This window comes from Perognathus longimembris, chromosome 4 (genome assembly GCF_023159225.1).
Source record: "Perognathus longimembris pacificus isolate PPM17 chromosome 4, ASM2315922v1, whole genome shotgun sequence".
Taxonomy (NCBI): domain Eukaryota; kingdom Metazoa; phylum Chordata; class Mammalia; order Rodentia; family Heteromyidae; genus Perognathus; species Perognathus longimembris.
Window position 1 is genome coordinate 68,319,290 of NC_063164.1, and position 13,282 is coordinate 68,332,571.

At 36.1% G+C, this 13,282-nt stretch overlaps 1 protein-coding gene across 2 annotated transcripts in view; it reads left to right on the forward strand.

Moving 5' to 3' along the window:
• Positions 1 to 13,282, forward strand: part of Stam2 (signal transducing adaptor molecule 2) — a 42,940-nt gene that overhangs the window by 11,292 nt on the left and 18,366 nt on the right. For both annotated transcript variants that reach the window (XM_048345469.1, XM_048345470.1), the window contains exons 2-7: positions 2,512 to 2,596; positions 3,504 to 3,579; positions 3,801 to 3,899; positions 4,717 to 4,863; positions 7,186 to 7,255; positions 7,817 to 8,003. In XM_048345469.1, coding sequence (XP_048201426.1) covers positions 2,512 to 2,596; positions 3,504 to 3,579; positions 3,801 to 3,899; positions 4,717 to 4,863; positions 7,186 to 7,255; positions 7,817 to 8,003 — 664 coding nt within the window. The remainder of the gene's footprint in view (positions 1 to 2,511; positions 2,597 to 3,503; positions 3,580 to 3,800; positions 3,900 to 4,716; positions 4,864 to 7,185; positions 7,256 to 7,816; positions 8,004 to 13,282) is intronic.

A 13,282-nucleotide genomic window follows, 5' to 3' on the forward strand; every position in this document is an offset into this window, starting at 1 on the left:
GAAGGTTGTGGATTAAAGCCAGCCCAGGCAGGAATGTCTCCCATTGGAGAGACTCATCTTCAATTAACCATCAGAAAGGCCAGAAGTGAAGCTGTAGCGGAAGTGGAAGAGTGCTAGTCTTGAGCACAAAAGCTCAGGGTCAGCACCACACACAAAAAGAACTTCTGGATACTGGATACATATTGTACAAGTAGAAAACAATACCCATAACGAGTCTTCCACCTCTGTTTTAATGTTTATCATTTTCCTCTCTCTCTCTCTCTCTCTCTTTCTCTCTCTCCTCTCTCCCTCTCTCCCTCTCCCTCTCTCCCTCCCTCCCTCTTCCTCCCTCTCTCCCTCTCTTCCTCTCTCCCTCTCCCCCTCTCCCCCTCTCCTCCTCTCCCCCTCTCCCCCTCTCCCTCTCTCCCTCTCTCTCTCCCTCTCTCCCTCTCTCCCTCTCTCCCTCTCTCCCTCTCTCCCTGTCTTCCGTCTTGAACTCAGGGCCTGGTCATTGTCCCTGTGTTCTTTTTGCTTTGGGCTAGTAAACACCCGCCACTTAAGCAACAGCTCCACTTCTGGCTTTTTGCTGGTTAATTGGTTGGTTAAGAACATCTCACAGACTTTCCTGACTGGACTGGCTTAGAACCATGGTCCTCCTGAATAGGTAGGAGTATGGGCAAAAGCCACTGGCACCTAGCATGTTTAATGTTTTTATTACCCATACATGTATGACTAAAGAACATAAAGAACATACCATATTAGTGTTCTGAAATCAGGACCTTTTTCTTGCTGTGCATCTATTCTACCACTTGTTATACTTCCAGGTCTTTTTGCCTGTGCCTTCCTCCCACCCCTCCCCCTGGGTTAAAATCTGAGGATTGAAGTTCAAAGTTCAGCTAGGGCAGAAACATCCATGAGACAGTTATTTGCAATTAACCAATCAACAGCCAGAAGTGCAAGTGTGGCTCAAGTGGTAGAGCTTTAGCCTTGAGTAAAGTGCTGTGCAAGAGTATGAGACCCTGATTAAAGCTCCAGTATTGACACAAAAGAAGAAAAAAACTTAAACATGGATGTTCTTAGCAGAGATAGGGAGACTGGATGGGGGGGGGGAGCTAAAGAAGAAAGTGATGGAGGATAAATATGATTAAAATACAATATATGAATGTATATAAATAGAAGAATGAAGTCGGGTGCATTGGTTCAAGTGTGTAATTTTAGCTGCTACAGAGATGGAGATTGAGATGTCACAGTTTGAGGCCAACCCAGGCAAAAAAAAGTTAATGGGACTATGTCTCAACCAATGGTTGGGTCTTGTGGCATGTGTCTGTTATTCTAGCTACAGGGAAAACACAATGACTGGGCTCACTGGTGCGCACCTGTCACACCCAGTGATCAAAAGAATCACAAGTGGAAGAATTATGGCTCAGACCTTCCTGAGCAAAAAGTAATACCTCAAAAATAACCAAGGCAAAAAAGGGGCTTGAGGGTGGCTTGCCTAGCAAGCTCTAGAGTCTTACTTCAATTTCAGTATTGTCCCCACCCCCCAAAAAAGAAGAAAAAAATCCATTAAAAATTGTAAAAAAGAGGTGTGTATTAAGAGAGTAATGGGGGTTGAATATGACCAAACTGGAAAAGGAAAGTAAAATGTTCATAAACTTAGAAATAGAAATAGATGTATATGTATACAATGGAATGCTGACAATAAAAGAAATGAAGTGCTGCCAGGCACTGGTAGCTCATGCCTGTAATCCTAGCTACTCAGGAGACTGAGATCTGAGGATCACGGTTCAAAGCCAGCCCAGTCAGGAAAGTCCCAGTGAAACTGTTATCTCCAGTTAACCAGCAGAAAACTATAAGTGGTGCTGTGGCTCAAGTAGTAGAGCACTAGCCTTGAGCTGAAGAGTTTAGGGACAGCACCCAGCCCCAGAGTTCAAGCCCCACGACCAACTAAAAAATAAATTAATTTAAAAAATGAAATGCTGATACATTCTACAACATAGTTAAATTTAAAAAAATTAAGTAACAAGCTAGTCACAAAAATTCATACTGTATGATTCAGTTTATATGTAAAGGCCAGAATAGGTAAATATGTAGAGACAAAGTTGATAAAGGGGAGAATGGGCAATGAGTACAAGTCTCTTGTGAGGATGATGAAATGTTTAAAAATTAGGATGGATGGATGAGAGAGAGATAGATACAGATAAAGTTTGTGGGTTTTTTGTTGTTGTTGCTTTTGTTTGGTGGTATTGGAGTTGGAACTCAGATCCTCATACTTGCTCAGTTTGCTTGTTTGCACTGTTGGTGCTCTACCACTTGAGCCATGCTTCCTCCAGCCCTGCTTTTGACTGGTTATTTTAGAGATGAAATACTACAAACTTTTCTTCCCAGGCTGGCTTCAAACCATGATCTTCCAGATCACAACCTTCTCAGTAGCTACAGTTATAGATATAAGCCATTGTTGCCTGGCCCTTTATTGGTGTTTTAGTGTTTAGAAGATATTTGTAATTTTTGTTACATTAATGTGTTTTACAGAAAAGGCCACAAATGAGTACAACACCACAGAAGATTGGAGTCTTATTATGGACATATGTGACAAAGTTGGAAGCACTCCTAATGGGTAAGATGCCCAGTGAATGTCTAATAGCTTGGTTTTTCTGTTTCCTCATGTGATGTAACTTTGAAAGGAAGTTGATATAAAAGGTTTTTTTGGTTGGTTGTGTGTATGTGTGTATTTTATTGTTGTTTGACATAGTCTTGCTATGTACGTTAGGCTGGCCTCATGATTCTCCTTCCTCACTCTCCCAAGGGCTAGGATTACAAGTGTGTACCACCCTACCTGGCAAAATGGTATTCAATGTATTTAAATTATTATTTAAACTACTTGTTTAACTGAACTATTAGGTTGAGGAGGTAGCAGTAATGAGATCCAGTAGGTCAGTTTTATGAGTACCTTACCCTGAGAGGACAAATGGAAAAGGATTCAACTGAAAACCTGACTCACAGGGCTTCATGTTAACCATGGATAGATTAGCTAGTTAAGGAATTTGCCTACTATTTGCACATATGTGAGAGTCTGCTGTAACAATAGGTAATGGAAGGAGTGAGTGCAAAATGAGTGATTTTGTAGTGGCTGTGGCAGTGAACTGGTCTGCTTCTACTCTGCCATACGCAATAAACTCACAGTACATACATTCATGTTTGTAAGGGAGCCATTGGTTACATAGCTTGCTAGTGGTTTTTCAAGATAGAATTTGTTGTCTGAAGGTATGAAAAGAATTCCTATGATATAGTTCTTTGTGTTGATTTCTAAAATTGTTTGTTTCCTGATGTAGGAATAAACAATATTTTAAAGAATTGTTTTAAGATGTAGGATTCTGTGATTGAAAGATTGTGTAAAATTATATTATAAACTATGATTGTAACCAAGCAGCATCTAGGATTTTATGTTTGGTTATGTTTTTAACATTTTAAGTTTAAATTCTCAAAATACACCTATTTTCTTTTCTTTTCCTTTTTTTTTGAAGAGCAAAGGATTGCCTAAAAGCCATAATGAAAAGGGTAAATCATAAGGTTCCTCATGTTGCTCTACAGGCGCTAACTGTGAGTACAAGTTATGTTATTTTATTCAAATTTAATATAATATAATATGATTTAATTTTTCCTGTTTTTATTAGCATACATTAATTGTACAAAGGACTTTCCTTGCCTTTTCATACTTGCATATCAAATTCATCCCTCTTATTGACTTAAATTTTCATTAAAAGTACATTTTAATAAATAAGAAAATGTTAACATTTTTATATTAATTTTTATTTTAATAGCTTCTTGGGGCTTGTGTGGCAAACTGTGGAAAGATATTTCATTTAGAAGTATGTTCCCGTGATTTTGCAACAGAAGTACGTGCTGTGATAAAAAATAAGGTAAAATTTTTAAAGAAAATAAATTGGAAGTCATTAAAAATATCTTGTGCATAATTTTAATTATACATAATAGCAAAGTTGTATTATAAATGAGATCATGTTTAAATAAGTTAAAATGAAACTTCTTCCAGAATTTGATTTTTAATATGTATTGCACCAAAAACAATTTCTCCAAAAGCATAAATGCTGAGAGTATATGTAAGAGCTAATGCTGTTGAAGTCTAGGAAGTAGTTACTACTTTACCCATGTTATATAAGTAAGGTCTGCTTTGTTTATTCTTAGCCATACTTGAACATTCTCTTTCTGTTTTATAGATCCAAAAATAGGCTAGGGAAAGTAACTTTCCTAATAAGCTCATGTAGCTAGTACATGTTATAATTGAGATTCAGGTCTAGTTTTCTGATTCTAACCACCATTCTCTACTGACTTCCCACAGATTTGATAAGCATAGGGGGCTTATATTTTAGAGCAGAAAATAAGGGACCCTCCAATCTACTGATATCTTTGAGACAAAAATGGTGACACATATTCTTTGCTAGTCTCATACTATTAGTAAGTTGATGTCAAAATCACTTGAATATATTAATACTATTAAGTAAAATAGAGGATGGAATCTGTGAATATAAAAGGTAGTGTGATTATGTAAGACTAATTGATGTTCTAGAAGGCTAATTTTATGAGAAACAACTATTTTTACATGTAAATAGTCATGTATCAGTTTCTGAGGCTAGGAATCATTGATGCTCATATAATTAAAGACAATTTTGGGGGTAGTTCTATTAAATAATTATATGTTTGTTTGTTTTCCATTCCAAGGCTCATCCTAAAGTATGTGAAAAGCTGAAGTCTTTAATGGTGGATTGGTCAGAAGAATTTCAGAAGGACCCTCAGTTTAGTCTAATATCTGCAACTATTAAATCTATGAAAGAAGAAGGAATTACTTTTCCTCCAGCAGGTTCTCAAGTGAGAGATTCATTCAGATCCATGACTGCACCTATACTTTTTTTTTGAAGTCTATTTATCTACCCATTTATATATATATACACATATATATATTTATATATAATGTATAATTAAATTTTAAAATTCAATTATAAATATATGCATACATATTTATATATTATATATTTAAATTTATTTTTTTATTTTTGATATTATTTGGTCAAAACCTCATTTTGACCAAGCACTGTCAAAAAAATGGATAAATTAGAAAATCAAAAGACATTTCCAAAACAAAAATTATGTTCTGGGTGCCAGTGGCTCATACCTGTAATCCTAGCTACTGAAGAGAGTAAGATCTGAAGATTGAGTTTTGAAGCCAGCCCAGGGGGAAAAGTCAGTAAGACTCTTAGCTCCAAGTAACCACCAAAAAGCTGGAAGTGGAGCTGTGGGTCAAGTGGTAGAGCACTAGCCTCACTAGCCTTGAGCAAAAAAGCTCAACTCCCTTGTGTGCATTGCACAATTCAGTTGATGGGGAGAAGTTCTGATTTGTTTGAATCATTGTGTGATAATCAGTCTCCCAAAGTGAGGTAAAAGTTATAGTAGTCCTCCTACACCAAAAGTTCAGGGCAGGGGAGTGTGTGCATGTGTGTCATATTGTGCTTAATCTAAGTGTGAAAATTTTAGATTTTTGAAAGGCAACATGTTTTTGTAGAGCTTGGGTGGTCTTATGAGAAAAAAAAAGAATCAAAATCCAGTATTTGAGAGACAAAGCATGAAAGAAGATCTTAGTTTTGGTAGACAGTATCAGTGGTTACAACAGTAGATTTTACCTCAGTTATGTAGCTTACTCCAAGCAGTTTGAAGTTATGGATGCTCATACTTCCTTGTGTGTTAGAGGTAAATCTGAGTAATTTTAGAGTACTGAACCCTAATGTATCCTCAGCATTTATACTCATCAGTAGCAGTCTTCTTGGAATCATGTATTCAGGGGTCTTTGACTTTTGCATGTTTTTCTTTGACAAATCAAATCATTGAAAAGTCAGATGGGAGAAAATAAGGGAGGGGTAACAAGTATGATAAGAAATATACTCACTACCTTACATATGTAATTGTAATTGTAACCCCTTGACAATAAAATTAAATTAAAACAAGTCAGATATAAAAATGCATTTTAATGTTACTCTTTGGAATTATGTAAAAAGTTTACACGTATAGGTTAGCTCTTAAGGTTGAAGTATCTTATGGTAAATTTGAATGGTAGCCATATAAATATGATATAACTAATTTGAATTGAAAGTTTCAGTGGATGAAAGGTACATACTAGATGTACCCATCTAGTACCAAAGAAAGAGAACTACAAATTGAGATGGTGAGGAAGGATTTTGAGACTTAATATACTTCATGAGGTATAGTGCAGTAGGAGGTGAGGGAAGGGAAGAGTAACATGAAGAATTGTTTGTTGGAGAGGGCTGTCTAGTGTTTTTGCTCTATTGTCTTTTGTTCTTCAGTTAATATGGGAAGAAAAAGGAAAATACTTCTGTCTATTTTTTTTATTTTAGACTACAGACTAAAGACACAAAAAGGATTTTAAAGTAGCCCAGGCCTAAAAATACAAGGAAGAATTTTGAGAGTAAAGTCTCATAAGTAATAGAAAGGAACCGTCCTGTCCTGCATTTCATTCTAAAAAATCTGTTACAAAATTGGATGATGGTTCAGAGTGCTGGGCACCTATGTTATGTATGTCTTATCAGTTTTATGTCTTTAAGCATGACCTTCCTATGCTTGAAAAGCCACCCAACCCAATGAGTGCTAGAGGAAGACTTTAGATGGGTGTCTGTCCTTTTTCTACTTCCCTTCAGTAGTTCCTCATGACTCTTGGCTGGCACTTCTACAAACATGCTGATAGCTATAGGGTATCTCTCTGAATAGGAGACCTTGGATAGTAGAGATCAGGAAGTGAAATCAGGAAAGTCCTATGTGTTCATTCTCTAAATATTTTAGTACATTGTGTGTGCCAAAGTTCTAGGTCAGCTACGTACAAAGTGTAACATAAGCCAACTCATAACCTTTGTACATTAATGTTTTCTTGAAAACACTTCCTGGGAGGAAGGTGTGTTAGGGTTTTAACTCAGGGCCTTGTGCTTGCTAGGCATATGCTCTAGCACTTGAGCTGGTTAATGTTTTATTTTAGTATTAAGAAGCAACTACTTAAAATCATAAAGAACTTTACTTCTAAGTGGAATTCAGTTATCAAAATGTTTTTAAATTAGCATCTGAAAGTAATTATAGAGCTTGTGTTTTCCTTGAAAGGATGGTTGTGTTCATTTTATTCATACATTGCAGACTATATCAGCCACTGCCAAGAATGGTACGTCATCAAGCAAAAACAAAGAAGATGAAGACATAGCTAAAGGTAAGGAATGAAACATGTATAATTTGGTAGTGCTTAATATATCCTTACCAGAAGTTTATTGAAATAAAAATTGTAATAAAACTGTGTGTACCTTAGTTCTGCCTCAATTCCAAAAACTATAATAGAGTCTTAAAAGTCGGGAAAACAAATGACACGAGATGGACTTAATTCATTTTCCTTTTCTATGATATATATTTAATGTCCTACTTTGGGAGAGACTACATTTTACCTTTTCCTTAATGCCAGAATTATGACTCAAGCACTGAAATGTGTTCGTGGCTTTCCTATATGGAAAGCTACCCATATTATAATGTCACAATCTGTTTGCTATAAAAATAATAGCAGTATATGACAGACTGTGGTAATAAGGAATGAGCAAGGACTTTATTTTTTAAAAATGCCGTGTTTCCCTGCCTTGCCCAAGTCAACCATTTAACATTTATTTGGACAAATGAAATATCCACCTGGTTTATTGTTAAACTGTCACCTAATGTTTCTTTTTAAAAAATCAAAATTAATTCTGGCTATCTTGTTATTTTGTGTTTTAATTTCTCAAACCAGCTATTGAATTATCATTGCAAGAGCAGAAACAACAGTACACAGAGACAAAATCTTTATATCCAACTGCAGAAATTCCATTAAATAATAAGACTGCACGGATTGTGAGAGCTTTATATGATTTTGAAGCTGTTGAGGACAATGAGCTCACCTTTAAACGTGGCGAAATTATTATTGTTTTGGATGACAGGTATGTTTCAAATTTTTATTTATAAAATATTCTTTTTTTTTTTTTTTTTTGCCACTCCTGGGCCTTGGACTCAGGGCCTGAGCACTGTTCCTAGCTTGTTTTTGCTCAAGGCTAGCACTCTGCCACTTGAGCCACAGCGCCACTTCTGGCTGTTTTCTATATATGTGGTGCTAAGGAATCGAACCCAGGGCTTCATGTATAGGAGGCATGCACTCTTGCCACTAGGCCATATTCCCAGTCCCTGTATTTATAAAATATTCTGATATTTAAAAAATACAGTAATCTTAAGTGAGAATCCTTAATATTTGTTTTTTTAACCTTTGAGTATATTTGAATCATGGTAGAACTTTCTCATACCTTTCCTATGGTAAAGATTAGATAATGTGAGTTTTTTAAATCTGATGATAAAATATCTTTTATGTCCTGGATGAAAGATTTATTAAATAATATTGTTTACCACAGTTGAGATACACATAAATAAATCAGTCATTTTGAATGCATTCGCCTTGGGAGGTAAAAATATAAAAATCATTGGCAGGAAAAATTGAGGAGAAATACAGTTACTATACTTTACCTTGATCAAAGCAACCTAAAGCTATTCTTGGCTGCTCTTTAATTCTTAATCAACTATATTCTTCTTAGTTCCTCTTTCATTTAAAGTTGTAAGAAAAAATCGTTTGATATATATTGAATCTAATTTGGTTCTTTACTTTTACTTTTTGTGTATGTGTGACAGGACCTTGCTATGTAGCCTAGGCTGACCTTTAACTTGTAATCCTTTTGCCTCAACCTGTTGAGTGCTGGGATTTTATGCATGAGCCACTAGGCCTGGCTTTAATTTTTTGCTTATTTTATTTTATTTTATTTTCCATGTCTTTGGGCATTGGACTCGGGGCATTGTGTTTGCTAGGCAAGTGGTATACTAGTAAGTCATCATACCTTCTAATGCTTTTGCTTTAGTTTATTTTTCAGGTAGTGTCTCACATTTTTACCCAGGCTAGCCTCATACTGTAATGCTCCTACTCTGAGTCCTGAGTGGCTGGGACTATAACTATGAACTATTGATAGTTCTTGCTAGCTTTTCATTTTTGGTCTTGACTGGCTGTGATCCTATCTTCACCTATTAGATAACTAGGATGACAGGTATATACACCACAATGTCTGCTTTTACTTTTACTTTTAATGAAGCTGAAGAAATTTAGCAAGAATGAGCCCTGACAGGTTGTGATTAGAACACATATGTTTGGTTTCCATTATAAATAACCTAGTGAGCATTATGTTTGTGTTTTTGTGTGTGTGTACACACACACACACACACACACCTTTTTTTTTTTATCAGTTGTGGGACTTGAACTCAGGGCCTGGATTCTGTCCTTGAGCTTTTGCTCAAGACTAGCTCTCTACCACTTTGAGCCTCAGTTCCACTTCCGGTTTTTGAGTGGTTAATCAGAGATAAGAGTCTCATGGAGTCTTTTCTGCCCAGGCTGGCTTTGAACTGTGATCCTTAGATCTCAGCTTCTGAGTAGCTAGGATTACATGTGTGACCCACAGGTGCCCAGCTAGCTTAATATATATTTTTTAAATGAGTAGATAATGGTTTTGCTTTGCTACAGTACATATTAATTGAAAATGTTATTTAATAAACCCTTTTTAAAATGACACAGTACTGATCTCATGAAACCTAAAATAAAGGACTTAAAACTACTATGTAAACAATTGTATGGAAGGCAGGATGTATTAAATGCCATAAAAGAGTTTGTGTTGCAGTCCACATGGGAACAGATCTATACTTGGTGAAGACATTTGGGAAAGGAGGATTGCCAGGGCCCCATTATTTTAGGTGAACTTGGTGGGTTTTTTTTTTTTTTTTTTTTTTTTTTGCAGTTCTGAGGATTAAACCAGGATAGAACTCTTACCACTGAGCTGCTTTCCTCAACCACTTTGATTTTGACAAGGAAAGGAAAATTTTGCAAGAAATTGAGAGTAAGAAAAATAAGATCAAGATAGTGCTATATTCATTGAATAATAACCCTTTAAGAATTATTTATTTTGTGCCAGTGCTGGGGCTTGAACTTTGGACCTGAGTGCTGTCCCTGAGCTTTTGCTCAAGTCTAGTGCTCTAATACTTGAGTCACAGCTCCACTTGCTGATTTTTGCTGGTTAACTAGAGATGAGGGTCTTTCCCTGCCTGGGCTGGCTTCAAAATGTGATCCTAAGATCTCAGCCTCCTGAGTAGCTGGAATTATAGGCATGAGCCACCGGTGCCTGAGTGTTTAAAAAATGTTTTAAGGAATAATTATTTGAAGTGAGGCATAAGTAGGAAGGTGGAGATGTCTGCTAAAACAAGCACAGGCCCTGAGTTCAAACCCCAGTGCAAACAGAAAAAGAGAAAGGCAGAGATGTATGTTCTAAACACCAATACTCTGAGAGGTCTAGCTTGAATGACTTTTAGTTATGTTATCAAAGAGTCTAAGCTTACATGTTTTAATACCCATACAACTATAAAATTAAAGTCATGTGTAAATAGGAACAAAATTAGAAATTAAGTGGGTTTGACTTACATATAAAGCTTACGTTATATATAAAACGATCTAAATTGCCACTCTCAATGTTAATATAATAGTGACTAAGGCATAGGTACTTCTGCAGATACATACTATACTATATATACTGTGTAATAACTCTGATCTCCCCTTCCCTCCCTTGTAACTATTGTGAATCTTTAACAGTATCTATCAGTTTGGGTATTTAGCTTTCATGTAGCATTACATACCTATTATAGTACATTACTGTGCTACCCCATGTTTTTTTTGCCACAAATTTATTAGATAATTTCGACTGTTCTTACTATTAACTATTTTCAGTTGCGACTTATGCAAAAAACTCTCTGTCACTGTCAGAGAATTCAACAGAAGTAGAATGTAATATGTAGATCACTCTGTCATTTTGATAATAGGACATCCCAGTCTTACAGTTGCTGTAGACATGCTTATTATATGTTGGGGTAGATGTTGTCGTTCTTGTTTATTCATAACCACTGGCAGGATTTTAAACACATAGGCAAACTTGGTTGCTAAAGTTAGAGTTTAGGGGGAAGTTGTTCCATATAGTTTGGTACATGCCCACCTGTAATCCCAGCACTCAGGAGGAAGAAGCAGGAGGATTGTAAGTTTTTGGCCAGTCTGGGTTGCAGAACAAAACCTTGTCTCAAAAAAAAAAAAATCTATCCTTTATTTTCAAGGATCATGGCTCAAGGCTAGCCCAGACAAAAGAGTTCATTAAACTTCCATCTTTAAAATGACCAGAAAAGGGAGGGGGGGAGGGAGGGAAATGAGGGAGGAGGTAACAAATTGTACAAGAAATGTACCCACTGCCTTATGTATGAAACAGTAACCCCTCTGTACATCACTTTGACAATAAATAAGTATTTTTAAAAAAATGACTGAAAAAAAGCCTGGCTGCAGTCATGGCTGAGCAATAGAATACCAGCCAGTCTACCAAGCATGAGCACTTGAGTTCAAACTCAGTACTGCCAAAAAAAGGGAGGGCGGAGCATCCAGATGATCCAGAAATGATTCTTTTTATTGTTTCTATATTGCTGTGAATTTAAAAATATAAAGTTAAATCTTTTCACATACAGAATTTAAAGCGCCTTAAACATATATCATTCTTGAATTGCAGTTTAAAAATCACTGAGCTGATAGAGTGTACATTTCTTATTAATAGGTATACCAAGAGTCTTCCACTTTCTAAAACCTTTCCTAGCACTCCCTGTTTTTTTCTCTGTAGACATTTCAAATACTGAGTGCAGTTTGTGTAATTCCCAAAATGTCATGATGGGAATAGACCTCCATAGCCTTGTATGTTTGGTTCTCTGTTTTGAAAGCCTCTTTTGGAGACGCAAAAGCATTTAGCAAAGAAAAGGAACCTTCCTTGCAAGGGAGACCAAGCATTGGAAGGCTTGGCTCCACGATTGGGTAAATACAAAATGCTATTTTAAGGAAAAGATTCTTCCAAGACTATCAGGATTCCTGGGTTTACTTTGTGTGTTGGTGGTAAAGGTGGCATTTTCTTCCATGGTTATTGCTGCAGTTAGTTATTGTCATGGCTGTCCTTGCACCACTCATGGAAAGGCTACCAGGTGAGTCAGCTTTAGAAAGGTTCCAAGTGTCCTTTATTGTGACACCTGAAACTACATAGGATAAACTTTTTTTTTTTTAATGGTAATCTGAGTTAAGAAGTGTTCTGTTTTTTTTAAAATCTGTGCTTTATTTTCTGGTTTATCTATAATAGCAGTTTGCAAATACCATTTTATTTCTACCACCCTATTTTTTTCTCTTCCTGGTGAGTGCTAATCAATCTTCAAAGCAACTAAGATGTGACATCTCCTAGAAAGCCTTTTTACCCCTTCTCTGCTTTTAGCCCCCTGTAGAGTTTGGAGTTCCCATTTTCTTTCTGCTGCTATACTCCTGGACATAGACACTAGCATTCCTTTTATTATATTTTAAGTGGATTCTGAACAGGGTTAGCACTTCCCTGAGTGGGAAGAAAGAATAATGAGAAAGAAAATCCCAGAAAGGAGAGCAAAAGGCTGAAAAGCTCTGCACTGGATTTAATATTTCTTGATAAAAAAAAATAGTGTCTTGCCATTTTATGTCAGTGCTTAGTGTGGAAGTGTTATTCTTTGTTAGACTTTCACAAATGTTAGTAAATAAGTTTGTTGATGGTAAACTTTGTCCCTTATGCTTACATCATTTTTCACTTAGTTGTGATTTATCCTTTCTCAATATAAAATTGTAGATATGCTGTGTTTTAAATCTTGAATTATCAAATTATAGTGCTTTAATTTAGGAAATAACAATTGAACAGGATTTTGCTATCAGCATTCCATAAAATCAACTGGTAGTGAAAACAGTGGATTGAGACTAGGAAAGAATCATCATGCTTTAACTTGGTGTTTGCTTGTCTTGCCTTACTTTCATGATTCATCATGATTTTAAGTCATGAATACAGAGACTAAAACAAAAGATAAATCATAAACATGGTAAAAGGCAGGTAAGAAGGAATTTGTTGAACTTAGTGTCTGGCCCTTATACGCAAGTGCTCTGCCATTTGAGCCACACTTGTATCTCTTTTTCCTTCTTATTATTTTTCAAATAGACCTCATTTTTGCCTGGGGCCAGCTTTGGACTTTGATCTTCTACCCATACTTCCCATGTAGCTGGGATCACAGGTATACTCAGCTTGTTTTATGAGGTGGAGTCTTGCTGACTTTTTGC